The following is a 10,848-nucleotide window of genomic DNA, read 5'->3' as shown; positions in this document are numbered from 1 at the left end:
AATCTAGAGATCCAGGTGACATTTTTCAACATAGTAAAGACCATGTATGACAAATCTATAGATAATATCATACTAAATGAAGAAAAACTCAAGGCATATCAACTAAGATCAGGAACAAAACTAGGATGTCCCTCTTTTCACTCCTATTTAGCATTGTCCTTGAAGTCTTGGTTGAGTGGTTAAAAAGGAAAATAAAAGAAATAAAAATATTTCCATTTGCAGGTGATATGATTATACACATAAAGAACCCTAAAGAGTCCGTGAAAACAAATGCATAGCGCTGATAAGCACCTCTGCCAAAATGTCAGAATACAAAATTAACATAAAAATCCATGATCTTTCTGTATACCAACGACAAACATATTGAAAAAGAAATTATGTAATCAATCACATTTACAGTGGCTACAAACACAAAATGAAATACTTAGGAGTAAACCTAACCAAGGATACAAAAGGCTTCTACAACAAAATCTTTAAGACACTGAAGAAGGAAAATGAAGAAGACATTAGTAGGTGGAAAGACTTCCATGCTCAAAAATTGGAAGAATCAGCATCATGAAAATGGCTTCCTAATCAGATGTAATCTACAGATTTAATGAAATCCCTATCAAAATACTTAGATCGCTCCTCACCAATATTTAAAAAAATCAAAATTTATGTCCAAATCATTCTTGGAATGATTACTGCTGGAGATATTACTACATCTGATTTCATTCTATTAAAGAGCTATTGTAATAAAAACTGGTGCAGACACACAGACACAGACACAGATACATACTGACACATAGACCAATGAAATAGAATGGAAAACCCAGCTGTAAATCCATGCAACTAAAGCTACCTCATACTTGGACAAAAATGTTAAAAAAATAGACATTGTAGAAAGGATGGTGTCTTCAACAAGTGGTACTGGTAAATCTGTATATCAACATCCAGACAAATGAAACTAGATTCTTAACTTTTCACCTTGTGCAAAAATGCAAATGGACCTCAACATAAAACCTGATAGTTTGAAAATGCTAGAGAAGAGAGTAGGGAACACATTTATAAGCACAGGCGGAGAGTTTCTAAATAGGTCTCCTGTAGCTCAGGAAATTAGAGCAAGAATTGACAACTGGGGTCATGAGGCTAAAAACCTTCTGGACAGCAAAGGGAACTGTCAAGAGAAAGAAAAGGCAAGCCACAGAATGGGAGAAGAATTTTGACACCTGTACATCTGAAAGAGAACTAGTGTCTAGAATATACAAAAAAACTCAAGAAATTAAACACCAAGAAGACAAACAATGATTAAAAATGGGCAACAGAGTTAAACAGAGAATTTATCAAAATGATAAAACGAAAGGGCAGGGAAACATCACATCCTTATTCAAAAGGGAGATGCAGACTGAAGCAATTTTAAGATTCCATCTCAGTCCAGTGAGAGTGGCTATCATCAGGGATACAACTGACAAGGAAAGCTGGTGTGGCTGTGATGGAAGGGCACCCTCACACACTGTTGGTGGGAGTGTGAGCTGACACAGCCACCTTGGAAAGAAATCTGATGGTTTCGCTTCATGGTTTCTCTCTCACTCAAACCCTACTCTGAGCTCTTGAGCTCTGTTTATTTAACATGGTATACCTGTAAAATCCAAGAAACAAGAAAGGGGGCGTTGGGGGGAAGGAGTAGGGTGAGGTTGCCTTAAGGGACAGGTTACAGTAGAACATAGGTCCTTATGTACAGACAGTCAATGTTGGAGGTATACAAGTTTAAGCAGGGATTGGAAAAAAAAAGGATGTATGAAAAAGTCATACAGACATCTACTACCTTGGGACTATATAAAAAAACATAGATAAAGCCAGGCATGGTGGCACATGCCCATTAATCCCAGCACTTGGGGAGGGAGAGGCAGGCAGATCACTGTGAGTTTAAGGTCAGCCTGATCTTCAAAGTAAGTCCAGTACACCCAAGGCTACACAGAGAAACCCTGTCTCAATATATATATATATTGTATATACATACATTCATAGATAAGAAATTGAAAGGAGTTACCTTGCATGGTTAGATCATGCTATTCCTAGAAGCAGTGGGTTACAAATAAAATCTTAAGTCCCAAATGTGGGATGAACCTATGAGAATTGGCTAGGGAGGTCCTAGAAGCCCCTAAAATGTACAAGCTTTTTTTTCAGTCCTGTTCGGTGCCCACCAGGATTAGAAGATAAAACTCTACTGCTGAGAACACCACACACCCCAGTTGTAGAATACAGAGAAGGCAAGCTGGGACTCAGGTGAAACTTCCCCCCTGCTGGATAGCTTTCAGAGTGCCAAAAGCTTCCATGTAGACAACGAAGGGTGAAAGACATTAATCATCTCACCCAGCTGTAAAGCCTATGAACCAACCCCCAAACTACTGGCAGGATATAGCTATGGCTGCCTGTGCCATAGTGGTACAACTGTTGTGGGGTTGGGGTAGCCGACTGCTCTCTGATTGTTTTTTTTTTTGAGACCTGCTCCATAGGAAGTAACCCATGCCTGGTGCTGTAAGCACAATTAACAACTAATCAACTGAAATTCTGACATGTGAGAAAGTATTATTCGTAATCCTTGAATAATAAACTTGAAGACTCTGATGAAACTGATGATTTCTTAGCGAGAAAATTTAAAAACGAATCAGAAAACCTGATTGGATAAATTAAGCCCAGCGAGATCTCAAATGAGATTGTGTATTTTCTATGCATACAAAATTATGTCTACACCAACAGAAAAACAGATGATCCAAATTCTGGTCAAGAAGTACATGAAAAAGATGTGCAACATCACTAACAATTGGGGAAATAAAAATCAAAGCAATAATGAGGTAATTCCCTGGTCTGAGGCCAGCCCTGTGCAACCTGGAGCTGGTAAGACAATACCAGGAATTCTAGGAATGAAAAGGGCCCCGGTGTCCTCGCAGGCCTGTGCAAGCACATGTTCAAAGTAGAAAGTGAAAACTGATGCCAAAAATTGTCCTCTGACCCTCACACATGCTGTGCTACATACAAACACATGCATGTCTGCTTTCTTCCTTGTGTGTGTGTGCACACACGTGCACTCAAAAATAAGTAAAATAATCAATCAACAAAAAAAATTAAAACATGGCTGGAAGATTCTCAAGATAATGGCTATCACTAATGTTCTTGGTTACCCGCCAGAGCTTAATGGTAAGACCCTATCGCTAAAGACAGCACACATTTTGTTTGTCACAGGCCATGGAGAAATCAAATTGATACTGACCAGGAGGTGTCCTCCCTGTAGACAGCTTTCATAGTACTAGAAAGCGCTAGGCCGCCTGCTGAGAGAAAATTCAACAGTCTTACTCAGCTGCTCATCTTATGAGGTGCAACGACGAGAAACATGGCAAAGTATGTTCATGTGTGCCATAGTGGCATGAATGTTATGGCGATAACCAAACTGCTTTCTGGTTGGATTTGAGGTGCACTCTATAGAAGGAAACCCATGCCTGCTAATGTAGCCTACCTCCTAGTTGGAAAGCTCATAGACTCCAGAGGTGAGCCTATTATTTTGTTAAACTGATACATTATCAAACTCACATCTCCAGATACATAGATTAGTATGGCTCTCAGACCTCATCAAAGGTCTGAAGGGTTTTTTTTGTTGTTGTTGTTTTTGTTTTGTTTTTGTGCAGTGGACTCGGTGGAGATGGGGAGAAAGGTGGAAGGTGGTAGAGTGAATCTAGGAAGAGTTAAGAAGAGGAATGGGGTGGATATAATGTATTATGAGATTCTCAAATAATTAATAACTTTTAAAAAAGGCTCAGTGGTCAAGAACTTTACAGGATCCAAGTTTGGTCCTAGTTCTCACATTGGGTGGCTCACGATTGTCTGTACTCCAATTCCAGGGGATCTGATGCCTTTTTCTCACATGTATCTATCTACCTATACACACACTCACATACTCACATGCACACACATACACACACACACCTTTTTTTTTTTTTTTTTTTTTTAAGTTTTAAACCTCTGCACCATTGACCCTGCAATGACCCTCAACTCTCGAGTTGCCCTTGAGGTACCATTCCTACTGTCTCAATGCAAAGTACTAGATGCTTACAGGACAGACACCTGCTGTCAGTCACTCTGCCCCACCAAGGACAGAAAGACACCCCAGTCAAATTGACAGCCTTCTAATTATTGTTTTAAAAACATGTATAAAAAATGTACTCATTCGGGCCGGCCAGGTGGCTAGCAGGTAAGGGCACTTGTTACCAAGCCTAGCAGCCTGAGTTTGACTCCTAGAAACCACACGGTGGCGAGAACCAGGTTCTCCTGACCTCTACATGTGCATCCTGGCATTGCATGGGTACGTGCACGAATGCGCATACACACACATAAAAATTAAACATGCAATAAAGAGACACGCACTCATTCACGTACCTTTCACACGCAGCTCCTAAAAGCTATCCCATTTTCGGCAACCAAGTAATATAAGTCAGCTTTTACCAAAGATCTGCAGATTTTATTCAACTTAGAAACAGTCTGGTGGCCAAAGGTAAAAGCAGGGTTACAAAATAAATTTTAGCTTGACTGGACAAAGCACCAAGATGGAAACTATCCCAGGACCTCTTACCATGATTTGCTCATGGGGGCAGACAGCCATCCGACCATTCAGCCATCCTCACTGTGTAGTACAATGGTAGGTACTCAATAAACATATCTAAGTAATAATTTATTAATTAGCGTTTTTTCACCCCACACATTACTGCTGACCCTTTAAGGCTCAGCTTTTCTTCTTTCCTTAACTCTATCAGGAACATTTTCCCTTATCATTATGAACCGAGTGTTTGCATTCTGCTAAAATCCACACATTGAAGCTTAATCTGATGAAATTTGTCATGAAACCACTGAAAAATAATTAATTTTAGCTAGGTCACAAAAGTGTAGCCCTTTAGAGAGAGGAGACTGGGGTTTTGCCACGTGTGCCACAAGAGGCTACAGCCAGGATACTTCAAGCCATCATCCCTCACAAGTCACCAAAGCAGACGGCACCTTCATCTTGGGACACCCCAGCCGCCAGAGCTATTCGAAAGGTAAGTTTCTGTTCCCATGAGCTCACAGTATTGTTACAGAAGCCCAAAGCAGACAGATACCCATCCTTCAGTCTGGGTCAAGTTCCCCCATCATGTTCTTTAGCCCACTGGCCCCAAAGGCAATTAGTTGTCTGTCTGGTTATTTTTAATGTCTCCCTTCCCCATGAGACTCTGCTCCAACAGAACAGTGTCACACAGTTAAGCGACCAGCAGAACTGTGCTGAATGCATTAAGAATTGTTTCTCTGTCCCAATTCATTAGAAGTTTTTGGGCTTCTTGGCCAGAACAAAGTAAACTTTCAGTCTGAGAGCTGAAGTGAAGTAAGAGGAAAGAGAGCTTCCCAGGTCCCTGTTATCACTGACGGTGATGAATCTCGAGGGAAGCAGAGCTCCATCCAACAAGAACAGAGAATCTCAGGTTAGTGAAGGCTGAGCTAGGGATCTCTGCACATCTCCAAATTTCTGTAGAGACCAAAGAGAGCTTCTAACACCCTAGGCCTCTTCCCAGTCCACAAAGACAAAGGTCTACCATGACGACTCTAGCCCAGAATCTTCTGTGGGCACGATGGGCTTACATGTATAACATGTAAGAGCCAGTCACACGAGTCATTCATTGGTAGCCAGCTCTCTGATACAGGAATTACAGACGGCTATTTAACTTTTTCAGGGAGGTGGCAAACCCAGGTCCGGTAAGTATCCAGAGACGAGGGAGTATTGCCAGAGAGATGGGTTGCCGGAAACCATGAAGGCTTGGTGGTACGTGAAGTGTAACCGGACAAGATCTGCCTATTTCTGTGATCTGCAGAACATCTGACGGCCCTGGAGATTCCCTCTCATAAAAGTCTGGTGAGTCCCTGAAGACGCCTAGTTCTTCAGCAGCATTGGAGACCCAGAAGCTTCCATGAAAAACAGTCATTAGTCAAGTACTGCAGCCATCAGGAAGCAGGGTAACGTGCCTGGGGCAGTTTTTGGAATGGGGGAATGTGCCTTTCCGCACTCTGCCTGTTTACCTGTTACCTGTTTCCAGGTGTCCAGACCACGATTCACAGTCCTCCAAGGTTTTTCTTATACTTAGTGTTTTCCCTTTAAAATACATTTTAAATTAAACAAAAGTGTACCCCTGTACCCCTTCCCTGTCCTCTCTCTAGCCCCTCTCAGTATTTTTCTTCCAACTCCCACCCACCCTCTTCTCAAACTGATAGCCTCCTCCTCTTTGATTATTATTGTTACATATATATGCAAAATATGTATGTATATGTATTCACAAATATATAAGCAATGGCGGGAAGATATTTTCACAAGGTTCTACCCCTAGACAAATAACTACAGGCAAAAAAATGCCTGCTGGAAGAGGGAGAATGAGCTCTTCCAGAATTAACCCTTAATTGGTTTATCCTATACTTTCAACCATTTGTTTCCTTTTTGTCACCAAAATGTTCTATTCAACTTCAAACCCAAGTAAGCTCACTATGCCCACTTCTCTTGTTTTTGGATTTAGAATATTATACAAACAATAATATGAAACGAAAGGGGAAAAAAAACACTCAGAATCCTCTATCTTTGTATGTCCATTTTCTATCTTAGCATCTGGTTCTTCTCTATAAAAACACATATTTTACTCACCTGTAAGGTAGTATAGTGTTGTCCTTCCTCAGATTCAACCTCATCACATTAGCTTCTCCTCTTGCCTGTGACAGAGTTCATTTTCCACACAGAAACAAGCTTGCCTTGAGCCAGGTGTGGTGGTGCACATCTGTATTCCCAGCATCTTAGAGAGTGAAGGGAGAGGACTACAAAGTTGAGGCCAGTCTAAGAACAAAATCAACCAGTGCAACCCAGAAAGAATAATCACTTACGGTGGAGAATATACTCTCTAAAATTGAGATTGAATCCACGAATGGCTCCGAATGGTGTTGTAGTTAGTTATTGATATTTACTATGGGTTTAACTTCTGGTAACGCTTGCTGTAAATCCTCAGCAGCTGTAAAACCAAATCACCACACAGAGACTGGGTTTTTAGTTAACCTAGAACACAATGCTGGGCAATATTTACTCCCTCCTAAACCTCCAAGCCCTCAGCTTCCTAACATTTAGATTTCCCACATTATACTTGCTTTTTGTGAAATCTTAGGTCTGGTTCATGCTCCAAGTCCTCCAAGCTCTCTCCTCCCGTTCATGCTCGCCTCGTGCTCTCTTCTCCTCCTGCTCCTCCTCCTTCTCCCCTTCCTGTTCTCTAGCTCCTCCCCTCCTTCCTGTCCTCTGGCTCCTCCCATTGCACAACATTGTATCTAGTTGCTTTATTTGTGTCCTGTTTACACAAGAGTATCACAATACAATATCCAGATTGAAACCAGAGAGTTGGGGGTGGGGAAATCAGCATTTGAATTAACAAGGGTAAGGCATATACATTTTAAAAGAACATTATACCAACAGAATGGTCATTTATATTACTAGTGTTTGTTTTGATTTTTCAGGATATTATACAAAAGCATTAAACATGATAAAGTGTACGCTTTCTTATCTACTCAACAGTTCCATGTACATGCAGTCTTCAAAAACAGTAGCCAAATAATCACAAAAAGTTTATGATAGTGACATTTGGCTTTGTGAATGTTAGAAGGAAAGGGGGTAAAGACCACAGTTGCATAAGCCAATACGTAGATGCTGAGTGATAATAGAAAAAAAAAAAAATACAGCAGAGAAATACAAAATAGAACTGTGGTGCTCAAAACCAGTCTCACCCACACCAGATAAGGGCTGCGTCACTGAGCTCCCCGCCCAGCCCTGCATCAAAATCTTCACAGACTGGGGATGGAGGGATGCTAAGAGGTTCAAAGCACAGGTCCCTCCTGCAGACACCGGACAGCATCCACATTGAGCTTCAGCTCCAGGGGATCCAACACCTTTGGCTTCTGAGGGCCCCCGCGCCCATGTGCACACCCCCCCCCCACAGACCCAGGCATGTGTATGTAGTTAAAAATATAAAAACAGATCTTCAAGAGCATCCTAGATGCTGTCTCTGTAGGGCTGCAAATGGGTCTGTTTAGTCATCTTACTCTACATTCCTGAACTTTCTGTAGTGAGATGTTAATATATTGTATTAGTTATTATTGTTATTGCGTTGCCAGGGGATGACTTTGCCCACTTGGTTCTGTCCTTCTACCTCTATGTGGGTTCCAGGGGTTGAATTATGGTCATCAGGTTCACATAGCAAGTGCTTTACCCAGTGAGCCATCTCACCAGCCCACAGACAATATTCTTAGAATTTTGACACATTTGAAAAAAAAAAATCCCCTAAATATACTGTATTTTTGTTTTATTACTCTTTCATTATTATCCTACTAATTTTGGTCATAAAGGAAGAAACTGAAATCGGTGACATTATGTAGCTGCTTGCTCCAGGCCCAGCCCAGGACTGTGTAGTGGCTATGAATTATTTGTTTAAGTCTTGTGAAAAGTTTCCAAGGGTATTGTTTGTGTGTTTTGTTTTCTTTTCTTTTCATATGGACGGAATTCAAATGTGCTCACAATCTTTTCAACTAAAATGCCTTCCATAGCAAGCTTGATAAGCTTTCCATCAACAATGTGATGAAAATCCTTGATTCATAGGATACAGGATTTGCAAAGAGCAATATTTTGGTAAATTTAGGAGACTTTTTTTTTTTTTACAACATTTAAATGAATATAGGAAAAAGATCATCTTATCCAAAATAATAAAAGAAAATTTCCTAGCAGGGAAAACAAAACAAAACAAAACAGGTTACATAAAAAGTTGTTTAAATTTTTTTGGGGGGAGGGGTAGAAAATTACACAAAATTTTCTAACATTACACCTAATTTTCTAAAATGACATCAAAGTTTATGACGTGCTGTTGGCTCAGTGAGAGATCGTAATCACCAGGCTGAGGAGCAAGCAGGCATGGAGCTGAAAACTCTAAGGGACTCCTCCAGCTAACCGTGTAACCCCTGTTCCTCTGCATTTTTCGGCCTTGTGTTGTCCTCAGGTGCTCAGAACCCACAGGCCCTGAGGCTGAGCATGATCCGTGAACAGCCCCAGCAGAGGTGGGAGGAGCCATGGAGAACAGCACCATTGTCACTGAGTTCATTTTGCTGGGGCTGTCGGATGCCTGCGAGTTGCAGGTGCCCATCTTCCTGGGCTTCCTCCTGACCTACCTCCTCGTACTGCTGGGAAACCTCCTCATCGTCTTCATCACCCTTGTGGACAGGCGCCTTTACACCCCATGTACTACTTCCTCTGCAAGTTTGCTGTCCTGGAGATCTGGTTCACCTCTGTCATCTTCCCCAAGATGCTAACCAACGTCGTCACAGGACCTAAGACCATCTCCCTGCTCGGTTGTTTCCTTCAGACATTCTTCTATTTCTACCTGGGCACCACTGAGTTCTTTCTACTGGCAGTGATGTCCTTCGACAGGCATGTGGCCATTTGTAACCCCTTGCATTATGCCACCATTATGAGCAAAAAAAAGTCTGTGTCCAGCTTGTGTTTTGCTCCTGGATATCAGGATTACCTGTCATCGTGCTTCTCAGCTATATTTTATTTTGGCAGCCATTCTGTGGCCCCAACATCATTAACCATTTCTTCTGTGACATCTTCCCGCTCTTGGAACTCGTGTGTGCAAACACAAGCCTGGTAGAGTTCCAGAGTTTTGTTAGTGCCAATGTCACCCTCCTGGGCTGTGACGCTGGCTGTGACCGCCACCTGCTATGGCCACATTGTTTACACCATCCTGCGCATCCCCTCAGCCAAGGAGAGGAAGAAAGCCTTCTCGATTTGCTCCTCTCACATCATTGTGGTGTCTCTCTTCTACGGCAGCTGTGTCTTCATGTATGTCTGGTCTGGCAAGAATGGACAAGGGGAGGATTATAACAAATTTGTGGCATTGCTCAACACTGTGGTGACACTAACACTCAATCCCTTCATCTACACCCTGAGGAACAAGCAGGTGAAGCAGGTATTTAGGGAGAACATGAAAAAGCTCCAAAAGGTGAGCCAGGCGTGAAGAAAAAAAACATTGCCAACTTCCCTGAACCTCTGCGAACCAAACATGACTGATAGCCCATGATATTCCCACTGGGGGCAGGTTTGTGTGATGTCCTCTAATGTAGCATACTTTCTGACACATATCATACTCACCCATTCCATCTCCTTCAGAGAAGACAGGAATCCCCACATACCAGTTCTATATGTGTTATGTCATGGTATTTTGGACCCTAGCCTGTATACGAATTTTATAATCTCTCCTTTAAAAATAAACATGCTGAGAATAAACTTCTTTGATAGGTCTTTTCAGATTTGATAAAAGCATGCCCAAAGACTATATTCAGAGATAGACCTCAGAAGTGTTATATATGGAAGAATTGACACAATGGTGTAAGTAATTGTGGACCAAATAAAGAAATATATCAGGAAGCACTTGTCAGTCAAGAGCTGACAAGTAGATAAATGCAGCTGGAAAGACACTGCAGTACATAAAAGGGCCTAGCAGGCAATACAAGTCGATTTTCCCACCATGGTGGTATACACCTGTGATCTCAGCAATCTGGAGGCAGAGGCAGCCAGTTCTCTGTTAGTTGGAGGCCAGCCTTGTCTACAGAGTGAGTTTCAGGGCAGCCAGAGGTACACAATGAGACCCTGACTCCAAACAAACAAACAAACAACAAAAAACAAAAAAACCTGTCAACTTTCTAGTAAGAAGTTGAATTGATGAAGTAGTCCCAAAATGCCACTATGAAAATGCCACAATGAAACCTACCACTCAAAAATTA

General features: G+C 41.7%; 1 protein-coding gene across 1 annotated transcript; it reads left to right on the top strand.

Annotated features, from left to right (window-relative positions):
- Window positions 1-9,135: 9,135 nt before the first annotated feature.
- On the top strand, window positions 9,136-10,082 carry LOC129684324 (olfactory receptor 49). Its single transcript, XM_055617447.1, is given in 4 exon segments — window positions 9,136-9,295; window positions 9,298-9,539; window positions 9,542-9,760; window positions 9,762-10,082. Coding segments are annotated over 4 exon segments (942 nt in total).
- Window positions 10,083-10,848: the final 766 nt, after the last annotated feature.

This window comes from Psammomys obesus, unplaced genomic scaffold (assembly GCF_907164565.1).
Source record: "Psammomys obesus unplaced genomic scaffold, mPsaObe1.curated_primary_1811, whole genome shotgun sequence".
NCBI classification, from domain to species: Eukaryota; Metazoa; Chordata; class Mammalia; order Rodentia; family Muridae; genus Psammomys; species Psammomys obesus.
This window is presented reverse-complemented; position numbering and strand designations above follow the sequence as displayed.